Source organism: Rhineura floridana, chromosome 12 (genome assembly GCF_030035675.1).
Source record: "Rhineura floridana isolate rRhiFlo1 chromosome 12, rRhiFlo1.hap2, whole genome shotgun sequence".
Lineage (NCBI taxonomy): Eukaryota > Metazoa > Chordata > Lepidosauria > Squamata > Rhineuridae > Rhineura > Rhineura floridana.
In genome coordinates, this window is record NC_084491.1 from 36,197,745 (window position 1) to 36,220,914 (window position 23,170).

At 45.4% G+C, this 23,170-nt stretch overlaps 1 protein-coding gene across 1 annotated transcript in view; it reads left to right on the top strand.

The window, feature by feature from the left end:
- JAM3 (junctional adhesion molecule 3) overlaps positions 1–23,170 on the top strand; it is a 53,707-nt gene that overhangs the window by 23,668 nt on the left and 6,869 nt on the right. Inside the window, exons 2-7 of the mRNA XM_061593022.1 lie at positions 10,463–10,528; positions 11,987–12,100; positions 12,330–12,482; positions 13,765–13,967; positions 18,711–18,810; positions 20,154–20,283. Coding sequence (XP_061449006.1) covers positions 10,463–10,528; positions 11,987–12,100; positions 12,330–12,482; positions 13,765–13,967; positions 18,711–18,810; positions 20,154–20,283 — 766 coding nt within the window. The remainder of the gene's footprint in view (positions 1–10,462; positions 10,529–11,986; positions 12,101–12,329; positions 12,483–13,764; positions 13,968–18,710; positions 18,811–20,153; positions 20,284–23,170) is intronic.

Below are 23,170 nucleotides of genomic sequence, written 5' to 3' on the forward strand. Positions count from 1 at the left end.
ACACCAGACAGAGGGCTCCTTTGTTTTGGTTCCTTGACCAAGGGAAGCATAGGGCAGCCCTTTGTGATCGACACAGAATGCGCCAGAGAAAAGGACATGTTGGTCCTTACAGCCTCGCAGCTGGGGATGCTTCAGAAGAAACAGACGGGGAGAGAAGCCCACATTCCCAGCTGCACATCTCTCCTGTCAAGACAGATGTCAGCTCTTACGTGGTGATTTCACGGTGTCAAGGCCTCTGTGGAATTAGATGCTGGCAAAGGCCAGAAGGGCAAGTTCAGCCCTCATCTCTCCCAGTGTGAACAGCAACCACAGCTTTGATTGAGCTTTTCTTAAAAAGAAAAAAAATATAAGAATTATATCCCACACTTTTAGGGTGGCCACATGCCCTCCTTTGCGGAGTCCTCTGTTTGGTTTATAGTAGGGTTGCCAGGCTCAGGGTCTGAGTCTGATCCTGTATCTTTAGGAGAAGAGAAATTCAGCCAAGTGCAGGTGTTCTTGCAATGTTGTAATGGGGAAAACCATTCTCCCCCATGCACAACTTTTAAAGATACAGAAGACCTCTGAGTAGAACTTAATTGGATGCAACCCATAAATTAACAAATGCTAATTGGTGCTTTTTTTTTAACGAGACATTTCTTCTTTTTTTGGCAACACTTTTCCATTCCTATCAGTAACCATCCAAGAGAGCTTAACTGCTCACTCCCGTTTGCCTCATTTGGGCTGTTTGACAGGCCTTGTCAGCCGTGGTACACAAAACAGGGAGACCTTTAAGCCAAAGCCTCTGTTGCTGTTTGTGCTGGGAGTTGAAGAGCCCTTGGTCCCATTTTGGTTTGTATGAGAGATACTCAGCAAGCAGATGTGGCAGTCGCTTTGGCTGCTCTGGAGAAGGGCTGTAGCTTGGGGTCAGAACGCTTGCTTTGCGTGCAGAAGGTCCCAGGTTCGATCCCTCTGCCTGAAGTCCTGGAGAGCCACTGCCAGTCAGTGTGGACAAAACTGAGCTAAATGGACCAATGGTCTGACTCTGTGTAGGGCAGGTTCCTATGTTCATATCACAGTTCAAAACAAAACCATGTTAATAATAAGTTGATAACTCTGATTGTAGTGCTAACGGGGATTTGCTGAAATACCCTCTGCTGACAGTGATGGAATGACTGGTGCCTCAACAGTTGGGTTAGAACTATTAACATTGGGGTGCACTTGCTGCATCCTGGGGGGCAAGCAGAGGAACTGTGGGAAAAGGGGCCTCTGACAGCGATAACGCAAGGAGCGCTTGGCACGTTCAGAAAATACTTGGCTAAAAATAGCAGGGGACAAGAAGCTTAAGGATTAGAAGAATTTGTCTTCTTTGCTAAATGCTCGGTTTTGATTCTGCTTCTGTGAGGCTGCTTTTAACTCCTTTCATGCTAGGCTAGCTATAGGATTTCTGGCAGGGAACACAGCCTAATATGGGAGGATCAGGAGGGGTGGGGTCCACAATTCCTTAAGTAGGAAATAATTCAATTTTCCGGAGTTGCATGTATTTCTGCTTATTGGCATGAATATTTGATTTGTAATATTTTCCAGACAACGAAAGAGCTTAGAAAAGATCTTTGCAGATTTGTTGTTTATGAGTGATCAGAGTTGTGCATGCTCTATCTTAAAAAAAAAAGGGGGGGGAGACAAAGAAGTAAAATTTCTGCCTAGGAAATCTACATCCTTTAACCTCTCATTTTAGAAAGTTAGAATCTGAAAAGGGTTGTTGTTGTTGAGATAAACTGGTGATAATCTGGTGTCAGAGAGAAGGCCAAGCTACAGTTGCCCCCCTTACAACATCTGGTTTTCTATGTGCAGGAAGTTTTTGGGAGGATCATGTAGTTATGCAATGCATATCTTTTTAGTTTGTTGCTGTTTGAATTGTTTTTAAAAGGTTTTTAATTACTTGTCTTTGATTGTTTTACTAAGAGTTTTAATGGTTTTTGTTTGATAATTACTGCATTCCCAGGGATTCCCTTTCTTTGGAATTGGGATGTATATTGAATGCTTCCAGTCTGTGGGCCATTGTTTAGTTTTCCATACTTGTTGACAAATTTTTGTCAAAATTTGGACAGATTCAGTCTCAGTAGTTTGTAGCAACTCTGTTGGTATGCCATCTGTTCTTGGTTTGTTTCTTCCCAGTATTTTAAGAGCAGCTTTCACCTCACATTCTAAAATTGTTGGTTCTTCATCATATGGTTCCTCAATGAATGAATCTGTCATCCTTGCATCTCTTTTATACAGTTCTTCACTGTATTGCTTCCATCTTCCTTTTATTTCATCTCGGTCAGTCAGTGCGCTCCCCTGTTGATTATTTAGCATCCCTACTCTTGGTTTAAATTTCCCTTTAATTTCTCTTTTGGAACTCTCACACTAGAAACTCTGTGTGTATATGTATTTCTAAAAAGTTGAAAGCACTGTTATTTGAACATGATTAATTGCTGTGAAGTTGCCACTCTTGATTTTTTAAAAACTGCTGCCTCTCCCAGGTGTGAGGGGGTCCTGGACAAAGTTTTCTTTGGCTGGCTTATCTGGATGTGGTGGCAACTATTCTTTTAATTTCCCCTAATGCTCCAGAGTGATGTTAGGACAGAGGTATTGTGGAAAATTAAAAGGTGTCTAGACCCAGCTGCCTCATACTGCTCGAATTTCTGGGTCAGAAAAAAATGTAAGGGGGGCTCAGGGCAGGCATTAGCAGCTGCCCAAGGATGCCAGGCCTTGGTCCTTCCCCCAAAACAATACAGCTTGTATTTACTCCAGAGAAGAAGAGGTTGTAGTCTGGCATTGACACTTTTTTGCTGTTCATTGTTATGGGTAAAAACAGGGATGCAGGAGGTAAGGCATAGTAATCAAGGATTATAGGTTGATATTTTAGATCCTCCTTTCTTTACCCCCCAGCATGGGTACTCATATTACTGACCACGGATGGATGGAAGGCAGAGTGGACCTCGACCCCTTTTACCGGAGATTCGACTTCCACCTTTTGTTGGAATCGAACTCCTGCCGCGAGCAGAGCTTTGGCTGCGTTACCCCGCTTACCACTCTGCGCCACGGAGGATCTAAACTTGGGAGCTGGCACAGCAAAGGGGCATTCCCTGTCCTGGTTGACGCCGACCTTCTTTGGTCTGGCAACTGAAGGAGGCGATAATGAGGCTTTCAGTGTTTACTTTTGTGTGTGTGACAGATTAGCACAGAAGTCAGAGAATGAAGAAAATAATCAGCAGTGGCTGGACACTTCTTTCCTTCCATGCTGCCGGCTTAAATGGTAACCCCTATTTGCAAAGTTGATTGCATTTCTAATTAAAAGCTAAATGCTGCGTTTTAGGTGGCTGAAGAACTTTTGTTAAAACTCAGTGTGTTTTATAAGTTCAATCTTAATCACTGAATGCTTATGTTCCACTATGCAGTCATGCTGGTCCTAATAAACTGGGTATTGATGCTATGTACTGCCACACTTGGGGTATGTGTAGCTTATTTGTTTATGGGTGTGCATAAGTGGTGTAGTGGTTAAGGTGTTGGACTATGACCTGGTTCAAATCCCCACATAGCCATGAAGCTCACTGGGTGACCTTGGACCAGTCACTGCCTCTCAGCCTCATGAAAACCCTATTCATAGGGTCGCCATAAGTCGGGATCGACTTGAAGGCAGTACATTTATTTTTTAATGATATCACCAACACATCTGCCTGCACTGTGGACTTTCTTTAGTTGCCCTGCTATAGGGGTGTCATGAAAGATCCTGCACTTGGAAATTCACCACTATACTACTGGGATGACTCACTTGCACATGCAAGTCACTAATTTCATGTGCAGACTACAAGGAGTGGACATGCACGTGTGAACCAGCAAAAACAGTGGAGTAAAGCCTAGGGCAGAGAGGGAAGGGGAGCATAATGATCTTTCCAGTTCCCCCCACCTCCGGCTTTGCAGGCGAAGATGAAACACTGGCATTCTGAAATGAAGTCTCTGTTCTATTCTTCAGGATTGGGGGTTTGGAATATGAAATGAGCCTCTTTCCAAATATTACCCCCCCCCGCATGCAGTGTTCCATTAAAAGCCACCAGGCCCCCTTTCAGCACTTGTCAGGTGTGCCCCAAAATTGAGCCTCATCTGGTCTTTTCTCTTGCATATAATTGGCAGTTTCCTTCCTCCTGATCCCAGCTTTGGATTTTTTTCAGACAATAGAGAGCCCGTGGCTGGGGGATTATGTGTTTTGTGTGGGGCGAAAAAAACCCTGGAGAAAATCCATTGTTTCCCTTAATGTCAGAGCTTCCGCCCCCTGACCCTTATCTTTGCCATCTGCCTAACCCCTCCAGCTTTCCAACAGCAGCCCTGTGGCGTGGCTATGCATGAGAGAGGAAAGGAGGCAGTAGCATTAAAAAAAAAACCCAGAGGGTGGACAAGGCAAAATATTCCAACAGAACAGTTCCTGCTTGCATTGAGTTGCGGATGGAGAGTCAGATGGATGTTGGTTGCTGGGGCTGTTGTGTGCATGCCTTGTTAGTGAGCTGTTGGAGTCATTTGATTGGAGATCTAGGCCACATCCGCACCGTACATTTAAAGCACTATTATACCACTTGAAACAGTCGTGGCTTCCCCCAAAGAATCCTAGGGACTGTAGTTTGTGGGCACTTAACACCCATTTGGAGACCCTGTTCCCTTCACAGAGCTACAATTCCCAGAGTTCCCAGAGGAGAGGGATTGACTGTTGAACCACTCTGGGAACTGTAGCTCACCCCCCAGTCCGGGGATGTAAATTGAGTGGACCTGTTCCTCCACCCATCCCTGTCCAGTTCTTCTAGTCTTTGCCAGCAGGAAAGCCACACTGGTAGGGAGCACCCCAAATGTGCCCCCCAAATGGGGGGGGGGAAACTAACATCATGTGATGACAACAGGTCAGATTGAGACCTCTTTGCGGTGTCAACTTGGGAGCTGGCGCAGCAAACGGACATTCCCTGTCCTGGCTGACACAAGTGCCGATGCAGTTTGGATGTGGCACTGGTCATGCTGTTCCATCAAGTCTTGCCACTGCAGACTAGGGGCTAGAATTCTAGCCTTAGTACTGTACTCTTGGTATGCAGAGATACTCTGCCTCTGACCCTGGAGGCTTAGCTATCATGGCTAATAGTTGTTTTTAGAGCCATCTAAATCACAAATACATACATCATGAGTAAACAGTTGTGTGCCGTAAGGGCATGTCAGGCCATCAACAAAAGTTATTAATTTATTATTAATTTAATTTATTATTAATTAGTTATTAATTTATTAATTACCACCCACAATATCTGTACATTAGACTTTTGTAGCCTACAAGAAAGAGAACTGCATTGCTTCCTTGCTTGGCGGCACATAGGAAATGGAAACCTGGTTGGCCACTGTGAGAACAGGATGCTGGACTAGATGGGCCACTGGCCTGATCCAGCAGGCTCTTCTTATGTTCTTATGTTCTTATGAAACTTACCATAGGCCATGTGCCAGACAGCTATTTGCTAGCCTGGGGAATGTATATTCTTTGTGCCTGTGTAGAAAAGAGGGCACACAGTCTTTAATAGTTGGGTAGAAGAGGGAATTTCAGCAGGTGTGGCCCTGCCCTCTTTTGCATCTGGCCACTTTATGCAGAATTCAAAATTTAAAAAAAGTACATGAAAGGTTGTCACATAGAGGAGGGCCGGGATCTCTTCTCGATTGTCCCAGAGTGCAGGACACGGAATAATGGGCTCAAGTTGCAGGAAGCCAGATTTCTATTGAACATCAGGAAAAACTTCCTGTTAGAGCCCTATGACAATAGAACCAATGACCTGGAGAGGTAGTGGGCTCTCCAACACTGGAGACATTCAAGAGGCAGCTGGACAACCATCTGTTGGGAATGGTTTGATTTGTATTCCTGCATTGAGCAGGGGGTTGGATTGGATGGCCTTATAGGCCCCTTCCAACTCTACCATTCTATGATTCTGTGAAATCGGGGCCTGATGCTGATGTAGTACTGACAGTCTCTTAACCATGGTTGAAAGATGGGGAGTGGGGCCAGAGGCTTGCATGCTCCCTCCTCCCCACTTCTGTGTGAATTGCTCCCACTTTTCTCTTGTCAGCATTAATCATTGGTGAAGTATTACATCTGCACTTACACTGACCAGGATTAGCTTTTTATTTATGTATGTATTACATTAATATCATGCCTTTCCTCCAACCCTCCCACCACTCATTTTATCCTTACAATAAACCCTGCATATGGGGGGCAATCTGTAATGTCTGCAGTGAGCCAGTATTCTGGGGGGTACATGATGGGAGGGACTGAGACACTATTATTTGCTGTAAATACTAAGTATAGATGGTACGTCTTGGAGGCAGGTAAGGGCCTGCCTGCTCAACAGTTTACTTGAATTTCATCAGGGGTGATATACGAAGAACCAGTTGTCAGACAAAGCCGTTCAGTATTGGGGTGGATCCAAGCACAAGGGGAGAAGTTTGTATTCTTGTGCCAGAGCGTATGATGCCACAGGGCACTTGCCAGAGCAAGCTGTCACAAAAAACACTGATGTGCACGAGTGCCCTGTTTGACACGGTCTGAACACCTCAATTTGTATTCACTGCAAGGTACTTGTGCCGTACATGGAGTAGCAGGCAAAAGAGCAATGAAGCGTGGGTGGGTGATCCTTTCACTCTGTCGCGCTTTTGATGTGTTCTAAACTAAAGCAGCCAGAGATGGAGCGATCCTAGAGTCCCTTGTTTGGGAGGTTTTCAGAGAGAGGCCCATCTGGCTAGGCTGCTTTTGGTAGCACTTGTGGTGTTCTGAAGTTGTGTGTAGAGTATGTACAATAACGGATGAAATGGAAATGGACTGCCTTCAAGTCGATGTCGACTTATGGCTACCCTATGAATAGGATTTTCATGGCAAGCGGTATTCAGAGGGGATTTACCATTTCCTCCCTCTGAGGCTAGTCCTCCCCAGCTGGCTAGGGCCTGCTCGGCTTGCCACAGCTGCACAAGCCAGCCCCTTCCTTGTCCGCAACTGCCAGCTGGGGGGCAACTGGGCTCCTTGGGACTATTCAGCTTGCCCACGGCTGCACAGGTGGCAGGGCACGTAACCCCTGAGCCACTCCCTGTGGGGGTGATCTTTAGCTGGCCCTTGATGCCGAGGAGACATGAGTGGGGATTTGAACTCACAGACTGTGGACTTCCAGCCAGGGTCTTCTCCCCACTGTGCTATACCAGCTGTACAATAACAGATGGGGAGGTGCAAAACATCCTGAACAATTAAAAAAAAATCTTTATGGCTCTGAATATAGGCTTCAGAAATGGGAGTTGAGCAGCATTTCTCATGGGGCTTCATTGCTGTGTTGTCCAGAGATCTTCCCTCGTGACCATTGAAAAATGTATATATTATTTCCAGAGGAAAAGTCAAATTAGATTGTTTTAGCAAAAATAAAGATACCTAACAAATGGCAAAGCATTTTCAGCACATACTTTGCTACTATATACCTGTTAACTATTATCATTAGGTCAGAAAAATGAGCCTTTGCTTGGCAGTCCCCAGGAAGGATATGTGGAGTGCGGTGAAGAAAATGGCCTCCTATCTTTGCCCAGCCTCGGTGGCAATGTCTTCGTAAAAATGTCAGGAGGAGTTCAGAGGGATTTGCCTCTGCTTACACTGCGGCTTCATTTCAATGAGTTGCTTTAATGCTTTGGGTTTTTGCTGGGATTAGTGAGATGTATTTCCCTCAGAAGGGAGAAGAAAGCGAGGAGATGACCTCCACCTCCCCCCCACCCCCATATCTCTTAAGTGGTAGGTTGGAAGCAAATCTGGAGGAATGAAAAGGGGGGGGAGCCCTCTTTCTGTAGCTTGTGCTTGGCGATCACTCGTGACCGAGTAAGATTGTCTTCCAAAATAAAGTCTTTCCATGGGACTTTTGTTATGGAAGACGCCTGTGCGTGATTTTGTTTTACGTGGGGAGATCGGTGCACCACGATCAACACACAATCTTGACAGAAAAAGACTTTGATCCAATGGCATGGGTACCACGATGATTGGAAGTCCTTTATCTGCTGCAGCCTTCATCCGCCTTCACAGCCGTTTTAACGTACACATTGTTATCCTCCACCTGTTCTGCCGTTGAGGACTTTCTTGGATCATTCTTTGTCATAGTTCCTTACTGCCATGGGTGACCCTGCTGGGAGTACATGACTCCCAACGGCATCGCTCATAGGGTTCATTGGAACACACAAGCCCACTCACCACTACAAGGTGACGATCCAGCGAGGGGTAGCTTGTATGTGGCCTGTTTTTGAAGTGTTAAGCTTGCAATATGCCCTGCTGGCTGCCTGCTTCGCCTCCATCTATTAATTACTTTTCTTATTGATTATATTTACATCCTGCTTTTTTTACTGCGATGGAACTAGAGGGTGACATACATGGGGTTCCTAGGTGGGCTTCAGCCAGGGATTTAGACCTGATTAGCTTCAGCAAGCTATAAATGTTGTTGTTGTTAGACAATTTATATACCACTTATATTTGAACAAGATGCTATGTGGCTTACAACATAGGGTAAAACATCTTATTTATGTATTATCAGCTGGGATCTTCCTGTGCAGCGCGACCTGAATGTAAGTTGCACTGCAAAGAAAAAATTACTCACCTGATGTCATAGAGATGTCAGGTGATTGACAGATGAGGATGGAGGATGCTAAGGATCAAGTCCGCTGGGTTGAAAATGTTCCCAAGCCCTGATATGAATGCATGTGCATGAACCAGAAAGACCACCTGCCCCATATAGACCTGAAAGATCAGTTAGACGTGGTCCATGGACTACCAGTGGTCTGTTGGCTTCATTCAGGTGGTCCACGGCATGCCTATGGATTTGTGGTTAAAGGCAGAGATGACACATACATTGCATTCAACATCTGTATTGATTTTTAATTGCATTTTAATTTTTAGTTTAAATCTTGCATTGTTTTACAATTTGAATTCTGTGGAATACAGTAATATTTAAGAAATAGAAGAAGTAATAAAAATATGAAAAATCATACAGCAGATGGCACAGCGCATTACAATTGCCACAACAAGCAGAAAAAATAATTAAGTGGCAATTTTCAGCAATTTCAGCAATTTTCACGTGGTCTGTGGGGGGAAAAGTTTGGGAACCACTGCGCTAAGGCATCATACCATACACAATCAGCTTTTTCATGCCTTGCAGATGCTGGGGTCTTATTTCAGCTGTTGATAACCTATTGTAGAACAATTTATTTCTCCGCTAATATATCCTTAAAGAACAGGAAAAACAATCCCCTCTATTTAAAAAAAAAAGAGAGTATTGGACTGCGTATTGCAGTGTAAGCCTAACGGAAGCTGAATGGAGTCTTCAGCAGTGTGTCACAACAGCAGTGGGGCTTAGACTCTGATCCTTGGAATAAAAATGGCATTACAAATGTGTCCCTTCGTTCATCTGTAAAATGTTGACGGGTCTGCCACTGGTGTATTGCAATAATTGCTCAGTGGGTTTGTCAAAGATCTAGGTGCTCCTGAGAAATCCCAAGGGTATCTGGTAGGCCACTGTGAGAACAGGATGCTGGACTAGATGGGCCACTGGCCTGATCCAGCAGGTTCTTCTTACGTTCTTACATTGTTACCTTTGGATAGAAATCCAGGAACAAGCATGATTTTGAAATAAAGGCCCCAATCTGCTTTCAGTGTCAGGATTCAGCCCTAGAAAATGTGAGATAGGATGGAAGAGGGCATCTCTGAGCATATGAAGTGTGCCTTTCTCCTGCTGCTGAACAACTGTACCCCCCCCTTTACAGAAACCACCTACTGTTTCCCTGGTAGGGGCTGCTCCCATTTCTTATGCTCTCTGCATAAACAGTTGTCCTAATTATGTGACAGGTAAAAAAACAACAGGTAACACTTGCTTAACCTGGAGACAAATGATGGGAACAGCTTCCCTAGTTGATTTTTGCTTCTTGAGCATCTGCATAGGATCTCTGTCTATAAAAGTAGCTGCAATCCAATTTCAACGCTTATTCAATCATGCAAGCTAGCCTTCCCCAACTCGGTTCCCTCCAGCCATTGCTAGACACCAACTCCCATCATCCCTGACCATCACCCATTCTAGCTTGGGCTGATGGGTGTTGGAATCCAACAACAGCTGGAGGGCCACAGATTCCCCACCCCCGTCATTCTCCCTAGAGAAGTTATGTTGCCAGCATACACCCAACCTAACCAGATGTTTAGTTCTGAATAATAACTACCACCACCCTAACCCTTCTAAATATAAATCTGAGTAGGTGGCTCAGCAAAGATTAAATCAGGTTTTGCTAAACTCATCGCTTTTTATTTTCAGGGGTGTGATGGGGTGGTGGAGGAGAAGAGAACATTGCCTTGGATAGCTTCAAATGATTGCTTCCAGACCAGCAGTGTCTGCTTGTATCTTACCCTGGCTCCCATTTGTTTTCATAGGCTACAGAATCTTGGCTGTAGAGCTGTATTCCACTAATGTGAACCCCATCGTGCAGGAATTTCGGCGTAAGTGTTGCAGGCCAGAAGAGCATCGGAAACTTCTTTTTGTAGAGTCAAGACGATTGCTCCGTATAGATTAGTATTATCTCTGCTGAGTAGCAGTGGCTCTCCAGGGTCTGAGACAGAGACCTGGTTTGCACGTAAAGCTAAGCCAAACCATGGTTTAGTACAAATGCAGGGGCTCTTCTGGTCCTGCTGCTGTTGCAATCTAAGCCATGGTTTGGCTTAGCTTGTTGTCCGAACCTGGACTCCTGGTTTGTGTCACTCCAGATAAACCGTGAAGTGTAACGAAGGATTTTTCAAAGTGTGAGCCTGGGTTCAGATGACACGCTAAGCCAGACCATGGCTTAGCTCACAGTAGCACAACAGCAGCAGACCAGAGGAGGAGCAAAATGGCTGTGGTCTTCTCTCCAGCTGCCACGCATCTATGCTAACCATGCTTTGGCTTATCATTACGTGTGAACTGAGCCAGACATTTTCCTGACCCTACCTAGAAATGGCAGGGATTGAACCTGGGACTTTTTGCGTGCAAAGCATGTGCTCTACCACTGAGTTATGGGCCTTCCCAAGAGGTAGATGGTGATGAAGTCCAGTCTTCCATCTGCGTTTTGATCAGACCTGTTCCTGCTTCATTTCAGAGCCAAACAATGTCAGATGTCATCAACTCACTTGCTGGGCCAGGGGTAGCCAGCATGGTACCCTCCAGAAGTTGTTGGACTTCCAGCTACCATCAGCCCCATCCGTAATGGCCAGTGGTCAGGGATGATGGGAGTTGTAGTCGAACAGCTTCTGGAGGACACCACATTGGCCACCCTATTGAATGGGCTATTGAGGGCTTGCAAGAACTGAATAACTTAGAACTGCAATTTGATCAGGGCTCTTGTGCCTTCCATCGGCGATGCATACTGTAAATGCTAAGCATTATTTTTATTACTGATTATACTAATATAATCCTCATCACCACAAGAGAAATATTCTAAAGTAGTCTTGTTTTATCCCTTTCTCTCTCTCTTTGGGCCTTTGAGTGTGGCAGCTCCTGATCTCTCCAGGTTAAGAAATGCAGGGGTAGGGAATGAGAATCCCCCTTGAACCCCCTCCCCAGCCCAGTGATTCTGTTAGAGATGCCCTTCCCTGTCCATGCCATTGTTCGAGAGACATGACAGTCACCTCAACTCTATAATGCCCGGCCTGTTGCAAGAAACAGTTGCAATGAACCAGACAACTGTTTTCTTTAGTGTGCTGCTTTCTCCCAGCAGTTGCTCTCTGCTTTGGCTGCTCACTTTGTTGGCTCAAGTCCACCATCTCCCTTCTAGCAGTTTCTGGAGCTCAGCAGATTTTTCTCCACTTGGGAGGTAGCTGTTAGGCGAGGTGCTTGGCTTCTTTGGGTGAGGCTTCCCCTAGAAAGGCTAAGTCGACAGCAGAATGTTCCTTTTCAGTCTGTGCTTGTGTGTTTTTCTGCTGCAGGTGCTGAACTTTCCTGCATCATTACCACCACCAAGACACTCAGTCCCAGGATTGAGTGGAAGAAAATTGGGAGCAAGGAAACAACCTACGTGTATTTTGACAGCAAGTTGCAGGGTAAGAAATGTTTGTGATTTCTTTTTCTTTTCTTTTTTGAGGTTTCATTGAGCCTGGATCACCCAGGAGCAACTTTCTAGTTAGAAGTGCTGAAGGCACCTGGGTGCCCAGATTTTTTGGATGTTCCCACTCAAGGTTATGTGAGCTGTGAGGGTTAACTAAGCTTTGCAGTAGTCAGGTGATATAAGGGCTCACCTTCCTTCCTTCCTTCTCTCTCACCTCTTTCTAGGCGACTGGGCAAATCGCGCAGAACTCAACAGCAGGACATCATTGATCATCCACAACGTGACTCGTGCGGATAAAGGCATCTACCGGTGTGAGGTTGTGGCTAAAGAAGATGCACGTATTGGAGCTGAGATCAACATCAACCTGACAGTTCATGGTACAAGCCTAGATATCCTCACATTATGCATGTACACAGGGCCTGGCTACCTTTTGCAGAGATCACTTCGCCCTAGGAATGGAATGAACAACCTCATTTAATTCTTGCTAGCAGTCAGTCATTAAGTCTGTTCGGTCCCATTACATTTGGATTTTTCGAAAGGCAAAAAAGGGCCATATTTAAATTGTATACATTTTGTAAGCAATTTTCCCCATAAGCTACAGCATTTTCCAGTGCTTTTCAATACATTTTTCTTTATAAAATGCTGTTTTGTACACAGTTTTAATTTAAAATATGCATTTGGTGCATGGAATCCAACTAGGATTTACATTCTGGTCCACAAACAAGTTCAGAAGCATCAGGTTGGGTCCGTTTACTGCAAAAAAAAATAAGACTTTCTCCTCCCCGAGACAATTGATTGCCGATTGAAAAACTGCATTATACCAAGTCAGACCACTGGTCCGTTTAGCTCACTGCCATCAACTTTAAGTAGTAGAGTCTGTCCAGAGTCTCCAGAGTTTTCCCCCAGTCCTGTTTCCCAAGATCCTCTTAACATGAGGTTTTAGGGATCAAACCGAAGATCTTCTGCAAACAAAGGATGTGCCCTCCCACTGTGTGATATAGACTGCTTGTTCCCAAGTGGACAGAAACTATAGTTCAGTGTGAGTATCATTGTGGCTGGCAAGCTTGCTATGCTAGTCCTGCATACCTGTCCTCTTTTCATTCTGAATGTCAGGCTAACTTCTGTGATCAGGAACAGCAAGCTGTAATAGGACATAATTGCCCCTAGGGGTAGACTACTACAACTAAATGTTGTAGTATCCTTCCTTCCTTTGGATACTTCGGGCAGTTAAACAAGTAGGAAGGTTGTATAAAGTCACCAGGCCAAATATGGGTTGGGTTTGTCATGACAGAGAAATTCTGGGGCCAACATTCCTTCCACACTAGCAAATCTTGTACATCGTATTTCTTGAGAGCCAACTTGATGTGATCCACTGGGCTAATTACAGCGCAGAGTGAGGCCTGCAGCTCTGGCCTGTCTCTGCTGTGCTCTGTTGCTCTCTGCCTCACGAGACCAAAAACCACACCAAAGGATTCTGCATGTATTCTGCAACTAGCATTAGAATGGCCCTGGTTTGTATTTCATAGCCGATTTGGAGCAGTTTGGCCACCGCAGATCCTCTCTGTTCAGCATGAAGGGATTCTAAAACATGTGGTGATGTGAACAGCGGCAACTTATTAAAGTCTGACTTAATATGGTGGGCATCTCTTTCCCCAACAGTGAAACCAGTGGCCCCAAAGTGCCGAGTGCCCCAATCAGTCCCTGTGGGTAAATCAGCTACCCTTCACTGCCAAGAAAAGGAAGGCTTCCCAGAGCCAACTTACAGATGGTACCGTAATGATGAAACTTTGCCACTTGACTCCAAAACGAACTCCAAATTCCAGAACTCTTCCTTCACTGTGAACCCCAAAACGGGCACTTTGGTAAGTCTCATGTGGAAGGCAGGCAGAGGAAGGGTGGATTGTCCTATCTTTGGGCAGTGTTTTGGATTAGATCAGGGATAGTCAACATGGTGCCCTCCAGTTGTTGCTGAACCACAAGTGCCATCAGCCCCATCCAGCACGGCCAATTGCCAGGGATTATGAGAGTTGTAATTCAGCAATGTCTGGAGGGTCATAGGTTGGCCACCCCTAGATTAGATGGTCTTCTCTTTATTCTCGCCTAGGATTCTGTTAGCCTCCTCCTAGCCTCCTGCTTCTGTTAGCTTCCTATGTTGTGCAGAACAGACCTCGAGATAAGATGGTATCTGCAGAGCGCAGTGACCAACTGGATATATAAGGGATAAGACGGTCTTTCAGGTATCCTGGTCCCAGGCTGTATAGGACTTTGTACACCAAAACCAGAACCTTGAACTTTGCCCGGTAGCTAATGGGCAGCCAGTGCAATTCTTTCAGCAGCTGGGTGACATGTTGGTGATACCCTGCCCCAGTGAGCAGTTGTGCTGCCACATTTTGCACCAGCTGCAGCCTCCGGATCATCCTCAAGGGCAGCCCCACATAGAGCGCATTACAGTAATCCAGCCTGGAGGATTCCAGCAGTCAAGCTATCTTGGTCCAGAAATGGCCACAGCTTTACTAGAGCTGGGTATCATCGGCGTATTGCTGACACCTCGCCCCAGATCTGACCACTCCTAAAGCCTTCATATACGAGATGGTACCCTGCGGTACCCCACAGCACAACTGCCAGGGGGCCGAAAGGCAATCACCCAATGCTATTCTCTGAAAACGACTCTGATGTGGCTGATGTGCATGAATGTGTATACACATACATCTGATTTGTGTGATCATTTTTCTTGAAAAAAGGGAGTCAGAGGAGCAGTTCAAGAATGTGAAGCTGGGTGTGTGTATCTATTATACTGCACAATATGTCATATATGGGAAGGGAGGTACGTGAACCTGCGGATGATAGTTCATTATTAAATGACATTTGGAAAAGGATCTGCTTTTGCATATGCCTGGTGTTGGAAGCCTGGGGCTAAGCAGTTGTTTTTTTACAAAACCTCCTGGCTTTGCACTCTTAGATCTTTCCCTGTAACAGTCAAAAATAACACAAATGAGCAGCTAGTAGTTTTAATAATGTCCCCTAATGAATTTGGAGGCCCCTCAGTTTGTCTTATAAATCCAGAATATCTTTTTACCAGGAGCTTATTGCACAACACATCATTTTAGTGTGTAGGAGATGCTGAAGGTTCAAATTCAGAGGCAAATTAGCATCACGGATAAAAATAAGTTTATTATTAAGAAACTGGCTCATTTCAAATGCAAAACATGAAAGATATTATTTCTTGGTAGCTGCAAATTCATTCTGGTTCAGCAGTAGTAAATGGTGTTACTTCCAACAGTTATGGAATGGTTGTTAAGCACTTTAGAAATAGCACAAATTGCTAGATTAACAGATGCTGTTCACTAGAGAAAAGGAGAGCTTGTGTCTGTAGAGTTTCTTTTTTCTTTTCCAGAAATTGTTACCTTTTATTACACACTAGAATACATATTATAATGCTGTACAATTGGTTGCTGTTGTATGTATGTAAATTCATAGAAATTCAAAAGAAAAGAAAATACATTTCTAAAAGCATATTTTGTCCTACTGGTTTATGCTTACTGTTTGGTTCAGCTTTCCCCAACCTGGTGCCCTCCAGGTGTGGTTGCATGCAAACCCTCATCAGCCCCACCCAGCCTGGCCAACAGTAAGGGATGATGGGAGTTGTACTCTAGCAACATCTGAAGGGCACCAGGTAGCAAATCTAAGGGCACTGAAGGCAGGTGTACATGTGCACACGTGCGCGCACACACACACACAAAATTTCTGTTGACCAAGCACATGCAGTCAGAATCTACCCCATTGCAGTGAAATCTCTTTAGCAAAAATACTGTCCCCAAAAAGACTTCAGTTTTTCCCCTTTTGTAGGGGAAAAAATAACTGGATTGGGGAAACTGGCTTCTCCTTTTAAAAGCCATCGATATTATTGGCCATCATTGCGTCTCACTCTCACAAGATGCAGTGATGGCCACCAGCGTGGTTGGCTTTAGGGGGGGATTAGACCAATTCTGTAAGGATAAAGCTAGCAGTGGCTACTAGCCATGATGACTATGTGCTGCCTCAAGTGCTGGTGGCAGTATGCCTTTGAATACCAATTGCTGGGAATCACAAGTGGGGAGTGGTCTGTTGTTCTCAGGTCGTGATTGCCGGCTTCCTGTAGTCATCTGGTTGGCCACTGATGGGCCTCTGGCCTGATCCAGCAAGGCTCTTCTTATGAATCACCCGTCCTTTGTGATACGGACCAATCAGTATGCAGCGGCAGGAATCAGGGATGTGAGAAGCCAATCGGGAAACTTATTCTAAGATGAGGTTTCTATTCTTCTTGCTTAGGAAGGCTAATTTGAATTTAGATGAACCTTCAGTTAGTCTGGAAAGGACAGAATTTATAATTTACACCTGCCCAGATAGGTCAACCCGTTCCCTTCGAAGTAGTTATGAGTTAGAAGTTCTTAAAGATGACTGAGCAGTGGATGGAAATGAGGAAGAGCTGGGTTTTGTTTAGGGGATAGACAAAGAAACTATATAGGCACTAAGAGTAGTTGCTTTGATGGGTGCCTCTCAAAATGGTTTTTTGCCATTGGGGGAGCTCAGTGGCAGAGCATCTGCTTTGTGTGCAGAAGATCCCAGGTTCAGTCCTCAGCATCTCCAAATAGGGCCGAAATAGACTCCTGGCTGGAAACCTGGGAAGATGCTGCCAGTCAGCGTAGATGATACAGACCTTGATGAACCAGGGGTCTGATTCAGTATAAGGCAGCTTCCTATAGGGACAAGGAAGGCAGGGGCATCAAGCTGGCCAAACCTTAGCAGTCATTGCTTATATACAGCTCATCACATTTGGGGTCTGGAGGGAACTGAAAAGAAGAATACAGGGCAGTGCCTTGCTGGTTCATACTAAAATTCTGTGTAGTCTAGTACTCTGCTTCAGGCAGTGATCCCCCCCAATAGATGCTTCCAGAAGGTTCACAAGCAGGACCCAAAGACAATAACTCCCCCCCAACACCTGTTATTTGTCCCCAGCACCTGGTATTCACAGGTATACAGCCTCTGAACCTGGAGGCCCTATCCTGGTAGTGGAATGATAGTCCTATCATTCATTGGTTTGGCCAGTCTTTTTTATTATTAAAAAAAAAGCCATCTATGGTCATAGTCATTGCTACATTTTTTGGCAGTGAATTCAATAAATGAATTATGCATCAAATAAAAGGGAGAAAGCTCTCCTTCATCCTTGCCTGTTTCACTGGATGACTTGAATTCCAGTGCCTGAAAAGAGGGAGAAAATTGCCCCCCCCATCATGTTTCCCATCCTACTAATCAGTGCTATAAACCACTCATGTTGATAGCAGAGCACTTTTCCCCTGGCATTGCACAGGAAGAGAGAGAAGCTGACAGCCTCTCTGATCTTTTTCTCCATTTAAATGTGCCCTTCAGTAGTTCTTCCATGTGCTAAATATAGGTACAAAACGTAGGAAATGCTTTTGTCCCTTCAGCGGGCACTCGTCACCTCCTCTGTCAGCTTCAATTTGCACTTTTGCAAGAGAGGGCTTCCTGGGCAGTTGTCTGCCAGGGGAAAAAATGACTACCAGTTCATCCTTGGACTGCAAGCCGGGTGCAACATGGGGATGTGTTCATTTTTTATATCAAGCAGAAACAGCTGGAAGTGCTAGGGGGTCATTTCTGGGGCTCTCTGCATGCCATACCTGACAGACTGGAGGATTGTTCTACATTCCCTGTAGACTGCCTTTTAATGTTCTCTCGGTCCCATCATTCCTTACAATAGTGAACTTGGGTGGTGAGTGTAGATAGAAATGGAGTCAAAATGGGGCCAGGAAGGGGGTAGCCACATGCTCGGGGGGAACCCTGAGGTTTGCAGAAATACTGTACCAAAAACTGGAAGGGGGGAGGACCTAAGGGCAATTCCACCCCTCCACCCCCAAAAAAACCAGCCCAATGAGGACCGAGCATGACCATGTTGAGTATCAGTTGGAAATGAAAACCAGATGGTGATAATGGAATGGAGTATCTTGAACAAGGGCATGGCTAACCGACTGGCTCCCTGAACATGAATATTCCTGTTAGGAGGGAGGATGAATTTTGTGTCGGGCCCCATTTGTAGCCTCTAATTTTCTAATTAGGTAGAGTTGGGGATCAGTTTGCATGTTCAAGAAAGGCATGCAGTTCAGGCATCTGGGACTGTACCTCTTGAGAATGCAGATGGGGAAATATGATAATTCTTACTCCATCTATGGGCTTCTTGCTTTACAAAGAACAAGAGGATAGGCCTCTGGGGAGACAAGAGAGGAAGAGGAGGGAACTGGCAGGGAAAGTGGCAGGGAAATGTGTTTATTTCTTGCTTGAATGCTTCTTGTGTAGAAAAAAGTCTCTGTGTGTAGAAAGCTTCCTAGGTTTGAACCTTCCTCTCTTCAAGTGCTGCTTTTTTTACATTCAGGGAGTTTTTGACAGAGGGAGCCTTCAAACATGTGACCCCTCCCCACCTTCCAAATCTACATTCTGAAATGGTACAGTCTCAGGATGACTGTACTCATAGGATGTACACGAAACACTCTTGCTTGGGGGAACTCTTCCATAAATACCAACTATTAACATGATTATCATTATTCTTCACGCAGGTCTTCAGCGAAGTGCAGAAAGGCGACACGGGCCGTTACAGCTGCAAAGCAACGAACGCCGTCGGTGATGCCTGGTGTGAGGCACTGGAGATGGAAATCTGTGAGTAGCAGCTCTAGGAAGGGAGCACTGACATTCAGCTGGCCGAAGGGAGGATGTGTACTTTTCCGCCAAAACAAATATCTTCCTGGGCCAGAATTGCAACAGACTCTCAGCAAATGACTTTTAAGAAGGCCTAGTTTCAACAAATAGCAGGCGAGAAGTCTGAGCGGTACCACTTCAGACAGCAGGGGGATCAGCCTTGCATGATCAAGTGCTCCACCGCAAAGGTTCCTTGTGGGGGATCTGTGGCTCACAACTCCTATTGTAGGGAGGCCAGTGGGTGGTGCAGGAGATAGAATGATCAGTTGCTCTTTGGGACTGTGCTGCCATCCCAATGCTTGCCCATCCAGGAGCCCACAAATGCACCCCCCCAGCTCCCCTATGGCGAGCCCATCCTTTCATCTGGTGAGAGACGGTTGTGGGCTGTTGTCTGACTTGTGCTGCTATCAGAAGGGCTCTGAAAGCTTATCAGGGATGAGAACATGGCTTGGGATCTCAATACCTGAAGGAAGGCCTCTTTCTGTACAAGCCGACCCAGGTCCTGAGGTCATCAGTGGAGGGTCTCCTCAGCATGCCGCCTTTGTTAGAAGTGGGGGTTTGAACTCTGTTCTCCCAGGTCCTAGTATGACACTCAAGCTACATCCAAAAACGTTTCACTCAAAGAATCCTAGAATCTTCTCATGGGCAGGAAAGAAAAAGGGCAGGACAGTGTGGGGAAATCTCAAAACCAACTTCCTGTGTTGCTGTGCGCCCTACAGTTTCCACTGCCAGCATACTCCAGTGCGCCACAGCCACCACCAAGGGCAGAGAGGTCAGTGTCCTGTCCAGCTGACACGTCTGATCAGATGTGGTGATGATCCATATTTCATACAATGCCAGGCTATGGCTGTAAGCAGGCTGACAGTGTCACTGACTTTATGCCAGTTCCAGCTTCCACAATACAACATGAGGGCTTCGACACAAGAAGAGCATAAGAGCCATGCTAGATCAGGCCAAAGATGCCTTGGGGAAGCCTACAAGCAGGACCCGAGTGCAACAGCACTCTCCCTACTTGCAATTCCCAGCAACTGGCATGACAGAGCATGGTCTCTCTCTCTCTCTTTCTCACACACACCTCCCCACAAATCCACTTCATGGTGTTAAGCCATTACGTCCACTGTTGTTGTCATTTGGGCAATGCACAGTGTGCTCTGCCGAATTTGTATGCAGGATCAAAGAAGTTTCTGGAATACAAGCAGATCTTCAGCTATGGTTTGTGGATAGGACTTTTTGAAGCCGGAACATCAGTGCTGCTTGCTTGCAGGCAGGGGGCTGGAAGCTGACGGCTGTCTTTCCTCCTCTAGATGATCTTAACATTGCTGGCATTGTTGGAGGAGTCATGGTGGTCCTCGCAGTCCTGTTGCTGACAACAGTGGGAATCTGCTGTGCCTACAGGAAGGGTTTATTTGTAAAGAAAAAGCAAAATGGAAACAGGTAAGCCTAAGCCAGCAAACCCTCGTCTTGCTGCTTTTCCTTTGGGGGATTTTCTTAGCAGAGAGAGTGAAAAATCTTGTTATTAAAACCGATCCTCACGCACATTTAGGATCAGATTATACATTAGCCTAACTACTTCAAAGAGTTGTGGGTGTTCATTACATGCCAAATAATTCTAGAAAGAGGTACTCAAATGCCTGCGGAACAGCCAGTGCCCCAAGGCAACTGCCTTCTGATATAAACATAAGCAATACCCTGCCCTCTCTAGTTCAGATGGGAAGAAGCTAGCAAGGAAACAGTCCTTGGCGAACTTGCTAGCCACTCTCAAAGTGTGAGACAGTCACAAGTCAGTGGTAGAGCACATAGTATGCATGCAGAATGTCTCGGGTCCAGTTCCAAGCATTTCCACTCAACAGGTTCAGGTAGCCAGACGATGGGAAATATCTCTCTCTCTGCCCCAGACCATGGAAGGATATAGAGTTGACAATACCAGGCTAGATGGACGAATAATCTGGCCTGCAAAGGTAGTGCCGGCCTTGTTCCTTGCGCTGGGCTCCGTTAAAATTCTCTGAGTGGGCGTTCTTTTATTACGTTCCTTTATGAAAAGAAATGGGGGCGATGGCAGTTTACAAAGCTGGAGATGAACTTTGAATGCAGCTAAGCTGGCCAGCTAAAGATCACCCCCACAGGGAGTGGCTCAGGGGTTACGTGCCCTGCCACCTGTGCAGCCATGGGCAAGCGGCATAGTCCCAAGGAGCCCAATTGCCCCCCAGCTGGCAGCTGCGGACAAGGAAGGGGCTGGCTTGTGCAGCTGTGGCAAGCTGAGCAGGCCCTAGCCAGCTGGGGAGGACTAGCCTCAGAGGGAGGCAATGGGAAAACCCTATTCGTAGGGTTGCCGTAAGTCGGGATGGACTTGAAGGCAGTCCATGTCCATTTTCCAAGCTGGCCTCCCTGAGAAATCCAGAGCTTCTTGCACACTGCAGGTCAGGATGTGTGGGACAAACAAGTAAAATGAGGCAGGATGCATGTGTGCCTGTTTCTGCACAGGAAAGCTTGCAACAGGATGATATGGGTCAGAGATGGAGGACCCCAGAGTACAGTTCTCCATAGGGGCCCCTCACCCTTTAACTTGTGCAGGTTTGCAACATTGCTTTCTGAACACACGAGTTTTAACTTACTGGCATTGGACAGGAACCTTGTCCCCAAATTCCTGACCCAGTGCAGCTATTCTTCATTTCTGTTTGGTGCTCAGCTTTTCCTGTTTGCTGCATCTGCTAGGGGAAGTGCAGCGATGCAGCTTCCCTCTGACCAGCTGCAATAATGAATGGACCCGAGAGAGCAGTTGACTTAAAATTAGCCGTAACAAGAAATGACACCCCCGGAACAGGAAGACCCTGAGGCAGGGACCAGAGAGAGATAACGTTTCCGTCCTGTATGTTAAAGCTGATGTAGGCTTCCCAGCTGCTGAGGCTTGGAGTCGGAGCTTCTTAGAGAAGGCAGCGAGATGTTCCCGTTTGGCTTTATATCTTCAGATCAATGTTTCTGTGCAATATCAGAGCACAAAGAGCAGGAAGGGGATAATTCAGTGTTATACATTCAATAACAAAACAGGGGGAAACAAACTCTTCTAATCTCTCCAAACCGTCACTCTTCCCTGCCGTTCTCCCATGCTGAAGCTGTCTCAAGGGGCAGGTCTGCTCAGGGTGGGATACAAATGGGGGCCACAGCTCAGAGAGGCTGTCCTTGGGTCAGGGAGGACACTCCCAAGTTGTTGTTCTGCTAGTCAAATGCCAGCGGAAGAAGCCAGAATTATGGGCTTAATCCTTTTTTCTTTTCTTTTTTGCACACCAGCAAAAGACTCCCTTGAATTTCTACTAGTCATTCAATTAAAAGCATCAAGCCTCTGCCAGGAAAAACAAACACAATGCAGAAATGTATCCCTGAATACTATCCAGTGCTTAGGTTGTAGAGGGCAAGGTATTTCTTATGCATTCCCCATTTCTACAATCATTATTATTATTATATTTCATTTTTGAATCACTTCCTATGAAAGGTTTCAAAGTGATTTCACTATACAAATAAAACACATACAAAACAACTGAATATATAAAAGCTATTTAGATCCAGTTCAGATACTGACTGGGACAGAAATCTCCACTTAAGAAGGCTGATTTTTACTGGTTGTTCAGGTGTGGGCAGAAGGCAGATTGGGATCTACTATCTCTGGGTAATTTGAAGTAGATTGGCAAAGATGGCTGTACATTTATTTAACAAAGGCAACAAGAAAATGACTCTTCACTTCCCCCAAGTTATACTGCTGAATTGAAAAGAGCTGGAGAGGGTGGGGGTAACCAGGAACTTTTTTTGGTGTATGTGGAAGGACTGTGCACTCTGTTTTGTTTGGGTACTCAAAACAAGTTCCTGAGCTGAGAATTCTTTAATTCTGTATTGGTATCATGTTGGTATCTGTGTTGGATTTGAAAATGATTTGGTTTTTTTATGTACATAATTGTTTTTAATTGTTTTACAGATGCAATTGTTAAATTATTTTTATATATGCATTTGTCTTTTATGTATTGTATTGTATTGTGAAATAGCTTTGAGATGCTTCATAGGAAGCAATTCATAAATAAAATGAGATAAAATAAATTTATCATAATGGCATGTCTTTTGCACCTGGCTCTAGTTGGTGGATTTTGAAGGTCTAGTAAAAAAACAAAGTAGACCCCCAAGCCTGGAGTCTGCTATCCCTTGCTATTGACGGCCACATGGCCAGGTTGACACTAGAATTCATGTCTGCCTATTTGAGTGTGGTGGAAATAGAGCTGTGGCTCTTGTGATTTGCCATTGTGGACCCTTTTTGGACTTTCTAGCCCGTGGGAATAAG